Consider the following 18,313-nt stretch of genomic DNA (forward strand, 5'->3'; position numbering starts at 1 on the left):
TGTATTCTGTTTACTTCAGGCTTTTATTGTAGATCATTTTAAGAATATCCAGGTTTAAATACTTTTCTTTCTTTAAATCGAAAGAGCTACAGACAAAGCTGGATTTTATTTTCTTCGTTTCGCATTTTCAGTCGCGTGGTGCTGTAAAATTTCAACCAGGCTGGTATCACGGCAAAGAGTGTAATAGACCTTCTGGTGTACTAGAGGACATTTTATGAACGTCATGCTTTGCTTCTTCTAGGTGTTAAATGGATAAGCATGTGTAAGTTGCACTGCCAGCAGGGGGTGCTAATCTATTCAAAGCCAACAAATCACTACCGATGGAGGAAGGTATGAAGTACAGGGTGGGCCATTTATATGGATACACCGTAATAACATGGGAATGGTTGGTGATATTAAAGTCCTGTTTGTGGCACATTAGTATATGTGAGGGGGCAAACTCCTCAAGATGGGTGGTGACCATGGTGGCCATTTAGAAGTCGGCCATCTTGGATACAACTTTTGTTTTTTCAATAGGAAGAGGGCCATGTGACACATCAAACTTATTGGTAATGTCACAAGAAAAACAATGGTGTGCTTGGTTTCAACGTAACTTTATTACAGCAAAATTAGTGCTGCAGATAAATGTTTCCACTGCTACGGCATTTTTCTTCATTTTTCCCTTCACGCCTTTTTTTTTTTTTTTTTTTTTTTGGCTGTGACAGAATAAACAGTGATGCAGACATGATGACTACAGAAATTCTATCAGCTGGTTCATGTCAGAATCAGTGAAAAAACAAAACAAACAAACAAAAAAAACCCCAAATGTTGAGTTTATCAAAATAAAAGTACAGTTTTATTCCAAATGTCAATACTGATGCTAAAGTCAAGACAGCAAAAAGTAAGTTGAGGAGAGCTCTCATTAAAAGGTGAAGGATGTTTGCTTGTAACGGAATGGAACTTTTTTTTTTTTTAAAAAGTACCTGTTTAAGCGTTTTATTTTTGTCATGTGTGGATCCCCACAGCTTCACTTTCAGCTGACTCATTTTCACCAGAAACAGGAAACTCAAGAACAAGAGAGGTGTTTGCTTTTATTAACCACAGGCTAAAAAAAGACGGTCCTGCTCGCGAACAACAACGCCGACCACTACCTGTTATCCACAGTCCAGCTGTGGTGTTATCTTGTATAGCCTGAAATAATAAAAATAACTGATCCATACAGGTGAGAGATGGTCTGTACTAAGGATTACAACTAGACTGTGTCTGTTTTTAAAGAATTAATTCTAAACTTTATTGTCTGTGATATGAAAAAAAGAAACAAAAGAAGTGCTTATATGCTGTTCTGAACAAATCAAACATAATGTTAAATAAAAGTTTCATAGTAAATATCTGAATAGGATTATCCATATTTACAGTAAGTGGTGGACAAAATCCTCGACAGCTTCTTTGAGTAGCAGGGAAAGAACTTAACCCTTAATTAGAGTCCCATTCAGCATTTACACTTTATTGAATAGGAGAAACCATAAATGTTAGCAGTACAAAAGTTCAGAGTAATGAAACAAGTGCACACACAATTGGCAAATGTAAAAAAGAAAGCATTTTTTGGATTACTTCAGCTTTATATTTAAAGCAGTGATTTCATGCATTGTTCAGTCACAGCGACCTGATAACAGCTGTCTGACTGATGGAACAGGAACTGTCAGCCCTTAGCCAGTCTCTGCTCAGCATGGGTTTGTGGTGCTGTTGTCATTAAGATGAGAAGATTATATACCGTCAGGTGAAGCAATCATATTTATTTTGTAATTGAGTCAAAAAGAAAGACGCTTGATAGGTAATTGGGCAGTGTTAGCATCAGAATGTGCCTCTGCTTCTGTATGAAGACACCATGAGGAGAGTGGAGATGAAGTACAGGCAGAACATCACGGGATAAAAGAGCTGCAGGAATGCAACCCGGAGAGAGGTGGAGATAAGGGGAGGAGCTGAGGAGGTGGGAAAGATTCTAGAGGTGGTGGCTGTAGCTTGACCTGCAGAGAGAATCCCAACTGCTCAGGTGAACATGTGGATGGAAATAAAAATATAAATCGAAACCAGAGTGAAGCTCCTCACCTGTGACAGTGATCCAGCTGGATGGAGACTCTCCATGACCGCTGATGTCACACTTGTAGAGGCCTTCATCAGACCTGGAAACATGCTGGATGGTCATGTGACCTGTAGGCTGCTTCCTGATGAGGGAGCCATCTTTATAGAAAGCAGCTGGGAGGTTGGAGGGAGTGGTCTTTGTTTTACAGAGCAGAGTGACGTCATCTCCCTCCCTCACAGGGAGGACAGGACTCTGCAGGATCACTGATCCACCTCAACACAGAGACAAACTACAGCATTTCATCCATTTACACACAGCTTCATCAACACTAACTCCACACACTCAGCTTACCAGTGACTGTCAGGTTAACCATGTTACTGATGGGACCCTCTCTGGACTCACACCAGTAAACTCCACTGTCCCATGTGGTGGTGTAACTGATGTTACAGGAAGAATTAGCCAATATTCCCCACCCAGATCCGCACTCTGTCATTTGTTTTTTGCTTGTGTTTCTCCTCAGAGTCCATCCAGCAGAGCTGTCGTCCTCCTCACAGCTCAGAGACACAAAGTCTCCTTTAAAGAACTGAGAGCTGCTGGGACTCACAGACAGACGAGCTGTGAAGAGAATGTATTTTTAAGATTTAGATTCACTTTGTTTTGAGTTTTGCGTAGGGGAGAAACCGTGAACTGCGCCTTCACCTCCTGACTACAAGCCACCCGAGTTCAGCCAGCAATTGGAAAACGTGTGTTGATGTAAACTAGAGACTCATATTTCCAACCCAGAAACCTTAATGACTAACCAAAACCCTGATCTGATCTTCTGGTCTAAGTCCTGCCGGTTTGTCATCATCACTAAGCTGACAGTCCTGTGGGAGAAGGCCATCGATGAGCCATATGAAAGACATTAAAAAAAACCTAATAATGCAGAACTGTGTATAAAAATGGCTTTAATTTTATTAAAAGTTATTGCATTTTTTTTTATTAAAGCTGGAACTCTGCACTTTATATTATTTGATATAAATCTTCAGCATCTCCAGGGTTAAATTAATGTAATAATTATATAATTTTGCATGAAGGCATGGATACAGAACCAGAGGACTTACAGTTCATTTCAGGCTCACACTGTGACAGAAGAAGGTTACTGACCTTGGTTTGTTGTGCAGCTCAGCAGTGAGATCACAACTAAAGAAAAATGACACTCAGGTCAGCACAAAGTTTGACATTTAACAAAACAGCAGAGAAAACTATTAAAAAACAGAATTTGGCAGGCATCATTGGCTTGCCTGAATCACACACTGATAAGAAAGAGAAAGATGGAAACAGTTTTCTCTTTTATCTCTTCCACTGGAGTGTGTCTGCTGGGCGTTAGGGCCTGAAACATGATTACACCCATGCTAGTATAACTATTTCTATTTTTTTGCAACTTTCTGCTTTTACTCCACTTTAATCTATATTAAAATATGGTACTGTTATTATTGTAATCTCCAACTATAACACCAAATTGATACATACATGAATGCATGAATTATTCGCCAGGATACTGAGTCCAAAGTTTTTAGTCACCAGTTTCTTTTAAAAAAGTCCTTAAAGATCTTGTGCATCCCTGTTTCATGTCACGTATCTGTATGAGAGCTACAAGTGAATCTAGAAATTATTTTTTCTGCCCTGCATGCATTTCTAATCAAATATTCAGATTTCCTGTCGACCGTCTTCCTTCTTCTTTAGGGTTAGAAGAGTGTCTCCCCCTCTAAAAAACCCAGACTGGATGTTTGTGGCATAGACAGAACTAAGAAGAAACTAGAAGAAATAAAGGCTCTTAAGCTATTTTAGATATATAATCATTGTACTTACAGAGCAGCAGAGATGTTTGCTTCATCCTAACTCTCGGGGGATATCAGATCAACACTTTGACCAGCTCACAGTTACATCGGTTCAAACCCTCCTCTTTTTCCTCTGTGACAGGATGCCACTATTGTGGTTATCATCAAAGGGAAACTTTTTTAAAATCTTTTTTCAGTTTGATTGTAACAAAGCACTGGAAATAAGTTTTTAAAACAACTATAATCAACGAGGATCATCAGTACCTGTGTGATGCCTTCACTGGCAAAAAACTGTGAGAATCTCAGAATTAAGAAATCAAAGAAACTTGTGGATATTTTAAACTTTGCTTGTGTTGATCATGCTTCAGATAAATGGAAACAAGTTATTTTTTTCCTGTACTTGACTGTGGTTTAGCTGAGAGGAAGTGAGTTGCAGGTATTCTGCGTAAGTGAAAGCTTTTCGCTTTAACTGCTATTTTAAGACCACTTTAATGACCCTTTGAAGACTGTAGTTGTTATTTTTCAGCATGAAGAGGGGCTTTCTGTTACTGAAAGTCAACAATGATTTTTATTAAATAGACAACCATAAATAAAACAGAGTTAAACCTATGGATTATATTGTGACTAGTTGGGTTTTTTTTCCAGTCCTTTGAGATCGGTTGGTATCCCAGGGAGTGAAATATTTGCAGTTCAATGGCAGCACAAGTTTGAGTGAACAGGCTCTATCATTGCACTATCGTCATGTGAATGTGATCAGTGTTTGCAGCGGGTGATCATGTTCTTGTATAGGTCTCAGTGGAAACATGCTGATTCAGTTCTATAGAAACCAACAAAGCACCTGAATTCAGCTCCAGGCAAGAGCAGGTGAAAACTACACAGAGACAAACTGCAACACTAAAGTGTTAAAATAAGCTGATCAGTTTTATCCTCAGGCTGATCTTTATGGAGTGAGTTAGATTTGGCAGATGTTTAGTTAGTGCATGGTGTCTGTGAGCGCAACATGAACATTGATCACCCCATTAGTTGGTAATCAGAGGCTGGTTATAAGGAACAGCTGTGGCTTACTCCTGTACCGTGGCAATTTGCACTCATTCCTGTTGAAGGTGGAGAATATTAGAGGGTTTTTTTAGTATTGCGGATCGGATTCGTGTCCCTGGGCAATTGTTTAATCTGTGTAACTGTTAATGGGTGGCCTACACACTGCTGCTGTCTTATTGCCTTGTTGTTGCTTTGTGCATGTGGGATTGTTTAGAGTGTGTGTGTTTGTTCTTTTATCTCTCATTTACTCAGCAGTTTGGGGTATTTTATTTTGCTTTAGTGGAGGCACAGCAGCTTGTTGTGGGGCACGTGAGGTGGAATTCCCTCTGATGCATGTTAGTGTATACACTGGTAAATGGGTATAATGCACTGTTTGAGTTGCAGAGAGGCTACACGGGTGAGTAACTGGTGGCCCCCTTGGACACTCCTTCCTGTAGGTTGCCTCCCCAAGTGGCCGGTCTCCCCCATTTTGTTTAAATATTTACTGAGCTGCTATTTCAACTAGGGCAGTATCATTGCAGCGAACCTTGTTCCTTTAATTGATGTTTGCTGACAAAGTGTCTTGATTCACAGTTCTGTATTGCCAGCCCTGCTACCGAAGAAGTTTCTGTTCTACAGCTCTACATTCAGTTATTTTGTCTAATAAACTCTTTTTACGAAAGTGACCTGCCTCACTCTGCTTGTTAATAACGAGCCTGTGTGCCTTTTTCTAACTGTTGCAACATTTGCACTGGCTATTGTAATCTCTCCTGGGGTGTAACTTCCTCTCCAGATGTCATTGTCAACATCATTTAGTTTCCTTTACCTGTTTTCTGCCTTCATGCTGCCACATTCAGATATTGGCATATTCTGACATTTCTGACATGGTTCTTATCAATGTGATGCAAAAAACATTCATAAAACAGGCCTCACATCCAATGAAAGCTGATAAATATTTCCACCTCATTTAAAAACAAATGGAAACATGTAATTTGAATTTCAGTTTCACCTTCTTGAAAGTTTTAAGAGGAATTATTTTTCCTCAGAGAAAAGACAAACTATCCACCAGGTCTTTTTCTAAAAGCAACAGTTCAAAACTTTGAGGATCCTGGGAACATGTAATTGCCAAAGAGTCAGCTCAAAATGTTCAGATTTGAAATATTCAGTTTGTATCTGTTCTATTCTTTTACTGTAGTTTGGCTCTCTGAAGCAGATGGGAAATCTTTTTGTGATCAAAATAAAGCTGCTGATGTTACCTGCATGTGCTAAAAAGAAGAAAAATCACAAAAAAATAGAAAACTCTAAAAGCTGGATTAAATAGTGTTGAAGCTGGAAGTGATACAACATTGTTGCCTCCAACTTAAAAAGACAGTTTCAGACTCCAAATGTGGAGCTGGGTCTGAGTCAGCCACATTAAAATATCCACATTTTAGTGGTTAACAGCATTTAGTGAGCTGATTAAAAAGCCTGACTGTGTGTGTCAGAGCAAGATAAGGAAATATATCTTCCTTCTCTTTTCCAACTTTTTCCCTTTGTCAACAATAACTCGTGTGAGCCAGCCGTCTGATGTGATGAACGTAACATTTGAGTCACATCTGGTCCTGACAACAGCAGCTGTAAGTCACGTTAGACCCACCTGATGACTCGATGAGATGGTGATGAGAGAAAATACTTTAAGATCTGTTCATCTGATCATGAGCTCAGCTGACTGCAGGAACCTCCCAGTTAGTATTTCCCAGTTACAACTCAGCTGTGCCCTGCAACCATAATTATTGTATTCCAGTTGCACTTGTTAGATAAACACTACATCTCATAACGAAACAACTTTTATGCTTCAGCATTAAGTCAAGACTGGAGGCACATAGTAACTGCAAACATAGTGTATTTCCACAGTATCATGAAGCTTAAACTTCCAACTGTTACAGTGATATAGGGTAACTCCAAGCGCATGTGAGTATGTTCCTATTTTTATCTCTGTCTCAGTTCACAGTTAAAAATCAAACTTCTCACAGGGAAACATTTTATTGGAAAAGATGACCCGATGAGTCAGTCTCCAAAAATAGCCAAAAAGGTCACAGCACAGCACACACTAATAATTGTTCAAATGTTATCAGTAATGAACACAACAAAGTCTCACAGATAACAAATAAAGCTGTTTTATTTTGATATTCTCTCACTCCTTGTCTATTCCCAGGTGTCTCCTTGTGTCTATTTGAACTCTCAGTTTGATTCTGGTCTTTGTCGTGTATAGTGAATAGTCGACTCCCATTGAGCGAGAGCCGGGTGTTGTGCCAAAAAGTGATTGTCTGCCAAAAACTGATTTCCGGTATTTGCCAAAAACCTGATTGCTCATATTTAAACTGCTATAAGTAACTTGTTGGGCAATAATATGTGAAACATATGTCAAATGCATCCCTTATGGATGACATAAAGTCATCTTGAGCCACAAACAACATTCGTGTAACAAGGTAGAAGCCGCAATCAGTTTTTGGCAGTTACTTTTATATAACCTTTATTTATGCAGTTAAAAAATCTCATTAACATTAAAAATGTTTTTTGTAAGAGTAAGCTGACCAACAGGACAGCAGAGATGGCAGCAAATATTACAACAGTTCTGTAAAAATATTTTAAGTGGGGATAATTATCCCCACAAAGGACCGGATTGGTTATAACGTAAGTACAATAACACAGACTTGTAAAGATACTTAAAGAACAGATAATTTTTTAATTCTTTATGTAACCCCTTTGTAAACCCTGTTCACCGAAGTCTATTTACGAACATACGTAAAGATATTACACATAAAAAATACACAGAAACATTGGAAATCAGTTTTTGGCAGACAATCACTTTTTGGCACAACATCGGCTCCTCACTTAATTTCCTTTCGCTGCTCAGCTGCACAGCGACACACAGTGGCTCAGCTATGCTCAAATCCCTCCACATTGTGGCATTTTATTATTTCACCTTTCGCGCCCTTCAAACACAACTAAATGCAACCCGTTAGATTGAACAGTATGCCCGGTCAGTAAGTTACAGAAATGTCAGCGACTTCGTCTGTCATAAAGTTTGCGTTCATAGAACACAAAGAGTTTTCGGTAAATGCAAAAAGGAAGCATTCGGCAAAGCGCAGGTTTTGCAAAGTCTCCTTGACCGAGACAGCCGGGACTACCTCAACCTTCACCAGGCACCTGGAGCGCAAACACCCTCAAAGGTAAGCTAGCCAGTAGCCATCTATCCATCTTCAAACTCAACTACCTTTCCAACCTCAGATGACCAGGTCATGTTTATGTAATATTGTTATTAATAATGTGTTCTTCAAGTGTTATAAATTATGTAGGGACAGTTTTTTGCAACCGTCCCTGCAGGCTTAACTTGTGAAGATTGTAACTAACGTTACGTTACATGCTATGTACAGGTAGCTAGCGCTAGCAGTGGCTATCAGCTACTTAAACAGTTTTCACTAACTTTAGGTATTTTGGTGAATTCATTGAGCAGAAATATATCAAAACCATTTCAGTGAGCACTTTATGGGCTGGTATGGTGTGGTTTGTTTTCGACTTTTAATGGGCATATTTATGTGGTTGCTGACTGGTAAGTAAGGACGGGCGTTTCAAGAGTGTCCCTATAACATTGCTCGGCTAACAGAGGCATTCTCGACAGTGAAGCCCAGATCAGAGCGGTCTATGGCTCTGGTCCAGATAGCACGGTTCGCAAAACTGAGTCCTAAAGTTCTTAAATCGAACTTAAGGACCTTTGACTATAACTTTCTTAGGTGTTTTCTACTATGTTGCCCTACTAAACCACTCCAGTGTGTAGGGGCTATTGCAGCATGTCATTATTAGACACAGTTATTTTGTATTGGTGTAACCTCAGACTTTATTGAGTAGTTCATTTCTTGTCAATGCAGCTGTGTCTCATAGCTGACTGGCATGAGGAGGCTTAATGCAATATGCAAAGTTAATGCACAGACATTTTGTCTTTTGTAGATTCCATTAAACTGTTTTTCTGTTCTTGTTATATAAGGTCTTGCAACCCTGAACACTCCAGTATTTTCATTAGTTCTAGATGTGCCTAATGATCTATATGTGTCACACTGGATTGGATTAGGTTATTTTGTATGCAAAGGTCTGCCCTCATTGATAGGTTTAAAATTACTGTGCTTGTAAGATACAGTAGTTTTTGTGGTTGAATAGAAACAGATGTTTTACAGATTCCTATTTCCCTGTTTTGTAGGTACTTGGAGTACAAAGCAGGATCTGCAACATCAGTGATAGCGGTCAATCCCACACAGCCTCAATTATCATTGTTTGCTCCAAGCATCCACTTATTTTCCTCAAATTCACCCAGGCAACAGGGCATCACCCAGTCCATCCTCCAGGACCTTATGGTTGGATGCTCTCTCCCCCTGTCTGTTGTTGAGAATCCTCATTTTAGACACTTTCTGAATGTCTTGGATAGCAAATACACTCCTGTGTCTAGAACCACCTTGACAGAGAAGCTGATACCTCACCTTGTCACTAAAGTGAAGGGTGACATAATCAAACCCTGGAAGTCCAGCCAAATGTAGCAATAACAACAGACCTCTGGTCTGACCGGAGGCTTCGTACTTTCCTGGGAGTTATTGCTCATGTTGCCTGCAAGAACAAGGACTCTTACAGTTTACAATCATTTTTGCTTGACTGTAGGCGTTTCACAGGGAAGCACTGCGGCGAACGAATCGCCTCAGCATTTCACAGCATAGTTGAGGAGTATGGCATTGGCCATAAAATAAGCTACATTCTGACGGATAATGCATCCAATATGAAGCGGGCCTTTAAAGTCAGGATGCCAGAAGTAGAGGACCCCGAAGGTGACAGCAGTGATGACCTCGATGATGAAACAATGTGGGAGGATGCAGAAGGTTCTGATTCTTGGTCAACGGGTGAACGTCTTTCTTGCTTCGCACACTCGCTGCAACTTGTAATCAGTGATGGGATGAAAGACGTAAAGGCAATAGCTAGAGCCATTGCCAAAGCCAGCAAGTTTACAAACCTGCTGCACAGCAGTAGTAACCACAAAGACTTGTTTGAGGCACACTTTGGCTCCAATAAGTCGATCCCAGCAGGAAACAACACCCGCTGGAATAGCACCAACAGACAGTTAAAGGCTCTGATCACACTTGACCACGGGGCCATCACTGAAATGTGCAGCGATACAGAGAATTTAGTGTTTTCAGCCCGAGAGTGGGCTCAGCTGAAAGACCTTTGTGCTTTGCTTGAGCCTTTTTCTGAGGCAACAGACCTTACAGAAGGTGATCATCAGGTGACTATTAGCATGGTGGTCCCCACTGTTCTGGACTTGAAGAATCATCTTATAAAGATGGAAGTGCAAAAGCCCCAGGTCGTAACTATAGTCAGGGCACTGAAAAGATCCTTAGAAAAACGGTTCTCTGGAATTTTCAGGCAGGGACAGAGAGGGTTTTTAGTAGAGGAGGCATTCTAATGAGACCCCACCGCGCACGGCTAGGCTATAAGATGTTGCAATCTTTAGTTTTCTTGAAGTGCAATCAAACACTGTTTTAAAATGTGAACTGTTTTCTCTCCCTCCTCTCTGAAAATATGCTGTTTGTTCATAAGATATCTGTTATTTGTTCATAATGTCTGTGTTCTATTTTTCCTGCCCTACTGAACAACAGGCTTGATTTCATTGGCAGTGTGTTGTAATCTCATGCCACCGAAGACATCAAGATGTCAGAATCTTTTAAGCTGCTTAACTTTACAGAAATCTGAGTTATACAGCTATACAGAAATGGGAACTATGCAAGTTGTAAACAGTTGTAAGGTTAAAAATTATTGTATGTACAGAATATATATACATCCATCCATATATACATGTATTTATACTGTATATATGTATGTATATATATATATATATATATATATATATATATATATATATATATATATATATATATATATATATATATATATATATATATATATATATATATATATATATATATATATATATATATATATATATATATATACATGTATGTATAGTGCACCACAGATAAGGAAACCAGACAACCAGAATAAAGAAAGCCAAGGCATAAAATTTTGAATGAAAAAAATGCCAGAGAACCTGAATGAGGAAGTGGGGGTTGAGTTTGCGATTCACACTGTGAGTAGCTGAGAGGTATGGCCTCATCTCAAAAGAGGGTTACTCCAGGTCATTGACACTGAGATTTAAATGGTGGCATGGATGAGAACCTACAAACACCACAAAGACATTCTCATAAGCAACAGTCCTTCTGTGCAGACCTGAATGTTTACTCAGTATAACTGTGTTGGCTTTGCATCATGAATCTTATTTCCATCAAAACACTTTAAGGATTAAACAGTAAAAAAAAACCTGTACCGTAGCAGTTTTTATATATTTCAAAAGAATGATCAAAGAAAGTGTGATGCACCATGATCTTGTGTTTTACAGATAACTTCCCTCTCAGTTCCTATTCAGGCGCTCAAAGGACAGTAATCACTTGGAAAACCTCTCTAAGGGACATTAACATTAGCATTCAAGCTAAATTCGTTTGCAGGTTTATACATGTTCCTGCTCTGTGTAGCTGAAGTAGTCTCTATGCCACTTTTAAGCTTAACCCTGACCCTTTCCTCACTCTCCTCCTTCAAACCTTTAATCCCTGACCTCTGACACTGTGCTCTCTTTGAATGAACGCGTGATAAAAACAAAGACCCCACTGTTAAATCAAACTTGAGTTTGTGGTGAGAACTGTGATGAGTCATTTCACCATCAAACTTATTTTTACTCTCAAATATACAGAAAGAAATGGAGCCTGACTTTAGTGTTTGAGAAAGAAGTTCAACAATGAATCACTGATTGCTGAGCTTCAGAGTAAATCCTTTGTCCTCTCCGATCATTTCAGGTTTGTTTTAGCTGCCATTGTGCACAGAGTATAAAATAACAGTTGGTTTCAAAAATTTTAAATGTTCAGCTGCTTTTGAACCACTCGCTGATGCTGCTTCTTCATCCAGGACTTTGAGGACTGCTCTCGAGTAAATTGTTTGTTTGACAATGTCATAGTTTTATTTGTTTTTTACTTTTTAAAAATCAAGATTTAGGCCTGTCTGAGCTCATAATATATATTTTTCAGAGATTCGTGTTGCTCACAGGACCAGCAAGTATATGATTTATAAAATCTAATATGTTTCTGTAGACTGATCACAATATGATCAGCAGTCGATTTGGGGATGAGGGAGTTCTCCTTGTCAGGGGCGGATCTAGAGAAATTTTCTTAGGGTGGCAAGAGGGTGGCAAAGAAATCAAATGGGGTGGCAAAATCAAGGCTTTTTTTTCAAACACATATGCAGGTGGTTACATGTGGTTAAAATGATTCAAATGCAGTAAGTATACACGTTTTTCATATAAATATAGTATATAACTTAATTATTGTCTGTAGCCCACATAATTACACACTTTAGTTACATAAAACATGTGAGTTTTGATGTTATGTACTGTATAGCCTGTATAATAAATAAATATGTAGCCCAATAAGTATAAAATCCAGAAAGCTACACAACATGGGGCGATTCATTTACAAACACAAGTCTAACTTAAGTTTCACACTGTTTTTTGTTAGAAAGCAATCACATTGTTACAGCTTAAATTACACAAAATGTCAGTAATCTGCACTGTCATGAACATAAATTTTAACCTAATTTTTCATGATTTGTTGGATTAACCCACTGAGGTCTGAAATACAACCGGACACTGTTGACTAATTTTGAGTTTACGTTTGTATTTCACCCTCAAATTGTTTCATTTTATTTTTTTCCCCTTGCCTTGTTCGGTGTCATTCTTTTCAGCTCAACTGGATTTAGTTGTTTTTTTCACTGACATACTGCATTAGTATTACTGATCTGAAATCACACAAAGAACTTTAAATCCTAGTAGTATTTTTTACTGTAAAAAAAACCACAGACACGTTGAGTAAATTTTTATAACTTGAAATGCAAATATAAATTGTACATTTTGTGAACATATACAACTATTTATCTAAAAATGCAGCCAATACACCTGCCGTTTTTTCATTTTGTACAACCATTTAAAAATATTACTAAAACTAAAATGAGAGAACAATCAGGTTTCGCAATAAGATGCCCCACAAATGATGTGTGCCAGTAAAAAGTTTGTCCACCAAAAGACAGAGGAGAACAGCACAGGGATAAACCTGCAGGCCTGACAGCAGGAGGTGTATCACTCCGCTGGTTTTCTACTTACTGACAGTGTTTAAGTTGCAAATGTGCCTTAGTGACATTCATTAGTGCCCTCACTGACACACAAAACAAAACGACTACACAACAGAACAACTACACAAGACCACACAACACACTAACTGTACACTCCACACTAAACGTCACAAATCTCCCACATCTAAAAACTCTCTCTCTCTCCCTCTCTCTCGCTCGCTCTGTCTCGCTGCAGTTACAGTCACTCCCAAAAATTTCCCCTCTTCCTAAACAACAAAACCCCACATGTTGACTTTTTTGAATTGGTCGACATGGTACATTTAGAGGTGGCTTTTTTTCTTTTCTTTACTATTTAGTAAAAAGCGTGGCTTATATATATTATCATAACTCTGGATTTACTGGCCTGTAATTAAAATTTAAAAACTTTGAAGTCCGAACTTTCAATGTGGGCTGAAATAGAGACTCAGCGTGGCTGCAGCTTGTTGCTATGTCAGCTTAACATAGTCATGTGATTTGGAGGTGCAGCGTGTCTGTGGACCACAGAGGGTTAATAACTCTCACCTTCCTTCCATTTCCAGAGTGTAACATCCAACCACCTGTGTAAAATCCGAAATTCCCATGGTGTTGTTCAAAATGTGCTCTGGCACAATCATAAGCAACGCTTGCTACTGACAACAAGAAAAAAGCTGGTCCTGCTACGGGCTGAACCATTTGTTAATGGTGGAGGGGGGGAACACTATGCAATATATTCAGTTTTAGCATTTATATTCACTGTTGACTGTAACTACGCTCAAACTGTTAATGCTATCTTATTTTAATAAACAACACTGTCATATGCAAAACTGGGGTGGCACTTGGGGTGGCAAGGGATGATTTTAGGGTGGCACTTGCCACCCCATGCCACCCTTCTAGAGCCGCCCCTGCTCCTTGTAATGTTTACTTTGTGAATGAACAACTAGTTTACACCATACAATAATAATAATAATAAAAAAAAAAACACTCAAAAGACACAAAGACAAAAGCTTTAGGAGAAATATGTCTGTGTAGGTTGTCAGTCATTCAAGTCATGGTAATCTAAAAACCATGGAAAGTAGCTTTTCTTCCCAAACTCTTCAGGACAGCTTTAGGAGAAAAAAGAATTTCTTGAATGGCAAAACCCAAAACAAGGCAAGACTGAAACCCCCCCCCCCCCAGAAAAACTCAATGAGGAAGTGGGAAAGAAAAAAAATATGAAATTGCTGATTGGCCAAGGGCAGAATGCCTGATCCTAGAACAACTGTGATTGGCCCAGAGGTATGGCCTCGCCTCAAAAGAGGGCTACTCCAGGTCACTGACACAAAGAATTGTCATGTGCATGTTGGTGTGGAAGACTACGAAGAGATGCTATTCTGGGTATAACTGAACATTACATAACTGTATTAAAAATAAAATTACATAACATAAAATAAAAAACCTTGAGACCTTAGAGACTTAAGACTTTACTACTTAAGAGAACCGGCTAGCAAGCTAGTATTTGAACATAATACAGTGTATGTTTTTGAATGACATACATTTCCATAACTAAAGATCAAATGGTTTTGTTTTTAAGAGAATCCATCAAAATTAAAAGCATTACTGGTGGATGATTTGCTCCCCACTTTACACAAAAATAATCCTCTTTAACTCGTTGCAGCTCATTATTTGTCTGCAGCATTCTGAATTTCTTTCTTGAAACCAAGCACACCATTGTTTTTCCTGTGACATTACCAATAAGTTCGATGTGTCACATGACCCTCTTCCTATTGAAAAAAACAAAAGTTGTATCCAAGATGGCCGACTTCTAACTGGCCACCATGGTCACACCCATCTTGAGGAGTTTGCCCCCTCACATATACTAATGTGCCACAAACAGGACTTTAATATCACCAACCATTCCCATGTTATTACGGTGTATCCATATAAATGGCCCACCCTGTACATTAATTCTTTAAGTTAATTTAACTGAGACTTGTATTTTGATATAGCTGACATTGTTTGTTAACAGCAGGTTTAACAAACATATCCTTTAATTAGGTTCAAAGAGTTGATTGTCAAACTCATATCAAACTCTAAATGGCTGGTTGAATCTTTAAAGAATCTTCTAAGTGTTGAGATCATGTTGAGACAACTATTGTCATAGGTGACAACATTGTGACAAGTATGTATTATTTTCTGTTCTGAAGGTCTTCATTGATTTACAGAGAAATAAGAAAAACACGTGCATTTCATTTGAATACTCTAAACTTGGAATCTTTATAATGTCAATTTTTAATGTAACGTCTTCAGATAAAAACATACTTGATTGTATGTTCGTAATGTTTCATATTAACGAGAGTCAAATAATAAAGCAGTCAGTTAAAAGATGATTTTTTGTTTGTTTGTTTGTTTGTTTGTTTGTTTGTTTTAAACAGAGATACTTACAGCAGTGTCCTCACGTGGAGATTGATCACCCACCACAAACTTCAGATCACATTCACAAATCTGAGGGTCAGACAAGTGAAGATTTTCAAAGGGGTGACATTTAAATCAGTTAGATGTCTCCCAGCCTGATTGTTTGTAAGCCTTCTAGAGGAGCTTTATCAAACTTGAACTTCAGAAAATCATGAAAGTTGATATTGAAGTAGAATGGTCTCCCCCAAAAGGTTTGATAACAGTGGCGGAAAACACATCCTCCTCATTTACTCCTCCTGCAGCATCTGAAGTGCACCTTTAATGAGCTGTTAAATCTTGGTTCACAATATCTGCTGTGAGTGTGAATCAGAGACACACTGTCAGCAATGTTCCCTCTAAGCTGCGCACGTGCGCTCGAAAACACTCTCCGCCTGTGAGCAAAAACAAAACCAACCCCCACCCTTTCCTATTGGTCGAAAAAAGTACCATGTCGACCAATCAAAAAATGATATGGCAACGTGGGATCTAGTTGTTAAGAAACGGAGGGAAGTTTTAGGAGTGACGGCGGTGTTTAGAGATGTGAGAGATTTGAGAAGTTTAGCGCAAATCTTGTGTAGTTAGTGTGTAGTTAGTGTGTAGTGAAGTCAATAGTTTTGTTGTGTGTGTCAGAACAATGAGGCGACTGCTGAATGTTGGAGGTGTTACAGCAGTGATACATCTCCTGTTGTCAGGCCTGCAGGTATCAGGCTGTTGTTCTCCTTTATCTCATAGTGGACAGAAATTATTGGAGTGGCACAAATAATTTGTGTGGCATCAGATTTGATGCAGAACAGCTGATTGTTCTGTAAATAGTTTGAAATGTTTATTTAAAAACGCCTTGGCTGCATTTAAAAAAATATCTGCAAAAAACTTTGTTGTTTGCCAAACTGAGTTACTTTTTTGAAGAAGTAACTATATAATTAATTGCCCAGCATTGGTCATTATATACTATATTTTGCAGACAGAGAGTTACAGGACTCTCTCCCAGACCACAGACTCATAATACAAGTCAGAGCTTTATGAAAATAAGAAGAAAAAAAAAGTGTGTTTTCAAAATTGGAGTTCAAGTTATTTTTACTTCCAATAGTGTTAACATACTACAATTTTTTTTAAAATTTTCATTGTAAGTGGGCTAAAGCAGTTAATTAAAAGTAGTCTAACATAAATGTAAATGCTGTAATTTGATTTGATTTTAATAAACCATGTAACTTGGATGGATTCGATGCTGGCGTGACCACAGTGCACACGTCTGATGTCGCTCACAGTGGTCCAAGGGATCGCTCAGGGAGTTTGTGTGTTCGCTCAGACACATGAAAAATTAGAGGGAACATTGACTGTCAGGCCTTTAAATCAAAGTGTTGTATATATGCAGCCACCAGGTGGAAGCACAGGACCTTCAATTTATCCAGTGTGAAATTATGGTGGAAAAACATCACTTCTACAGCAAAAAAAATCAGAGAGAAGCTATAAGCTGAAAAAGGTGAGATTTCATTATTCTGCAAGATTAATCTTGAAATATTTGTCATTTTAAAAGATGGTATTTTAAAAATACGTATTCGCCTTACGGTGATTGGTGTATAAGTGTGAGTGAGTTGCGTGAGGGACATAAACCAGCAGTGGAAGTTCACTCTGTCTCAGTGTCTAAGGAGTTTGGAAAGAAAGCAGCTTGAGTTCTTTAAATTTCTTGAAGAGAAACTTAATGAACTTCTCATCCAAGAGGCTTCCTCAACTCCAAAAATCAAATGGTGGAGGTCCTAGTTATTCAAACTGTTGTGGGTCTGTCCCTTAAGAGGTTCATTGACCCACAATTGATGATATGCCTCATCACATGAGACAAGGTTTGAAAAACAAACTGGGTAAATGCTTTCCTTGACAGCTGAACTATGTCAGAGTGACATAAAAGCACCTTGACTGTGGGTGTGTGTGTGCGTCAGATCTGATGCAGGATTGCATGTTTTCACTTTCAGACACTCCATACACTCCTCCTCTCAGTCAGAATGAATAAGGAGAATGAATGTTGCAAGTGCACATAACTTACAAATGCTGAAACCCATTCACTTTCTTCCGCATATTAGAGATAGGCCCATGAAGCCTTGTGAAGCTTCTGAGGCTTCTTTCTTTCTCATTGTACAAGTAAAAGATAAGTTCCAAGTGTCAAAGACAGGCCCTACCAGTGACATCTAGTGGTCAGCTGCAATTATAGCAGCCACAAACCTCCAAATGATTCACACATCCAGCTGATTCCAATTCCAACACAAAAGGAATAACATTAGTTTTAGGCAGCTGTGTTTTCATTTAAGAGTCAGTGTCCACAAATGAAAGTGTTACAGCATTTAGAAAGGTAAGTTTATGAAGTTTATTATTGCCACCAGAACCAGCAATATATATATTTTTTTTTAAAAGCATGTAACTGTGTTAAAATAAATCTCTTAGTTCACAATTTTCCCAAAAATTCATTTATTTATCAAATTTGAACTGCAGGATATGGAAGAGGATTAGGGCCACTGGGGAAAAAAGGTGGGCTCACAACGCAGACTTTAATCACAGAATTCTGGGGGGGAAAAAGACGCGGCACCCTTTTTTGTTTTTCCAGTGGCCCTAATCATCTTCCATGGTGGGTAGTGTAGGATTAAAAAGGAAAAAAAAAATATGACCACTTCTGAAGACTTGTTTTTTTGACCCAATAGAAATCACCTTGTGGCATATGCCGAGCCAATTGTAC

The 18,313-nt window shown here is 38.6% G+C and overlaps 1 protein-coding gene across 1 annotated transcript; it reads left to right on the forward strand.

Annotated features, from left to right (window-relative positions):
• Nucleotides 1-7,906: 7,906 nt before the first annotated feature.
• LOC120437425 (E3 SUMO-protein ligase ZBED1-like) lies at nucleotides 7,907-9,733 on the forward strand. Its single transcript, XM_039608017.1, has 2 exons — nucleotides 7,907-8,108; nucleotides 9,131-9,733. The coding sequence occupies exons 1-2, from the start codon at nucleotides 7,936-7,938 to the stop codon at nucleotides 9,462-9,464; spliced, it is 507 nt and encodes a 168-aa protein (XP_039463951.1). The 5' UTR covers nucleotides 7,907-7,935; the 3' UTR covers nucleotides 9,465-9,733.
• The last annotated feature ends 8,580 nt before the right edge of the window (nucleotides 9,734-18,313 follow it).

The sequence above is a fragment of the Oreochromis aureus genome, linkage group 3 (genome assembly GCF_013358895.1).
Source record: "Oreochromis aureus strain Israel breed Guangdong linkage group 3, ZZ_aureus, whole genome shotgun sequence".
Classification (NCBI taxonomy): domain Eukaryota; kingdom Metazoa; phylum Chordata; class Actinopteri; order Cichliformes; family Cichlidae; genus Oreochromis; species Oreochromis aureus.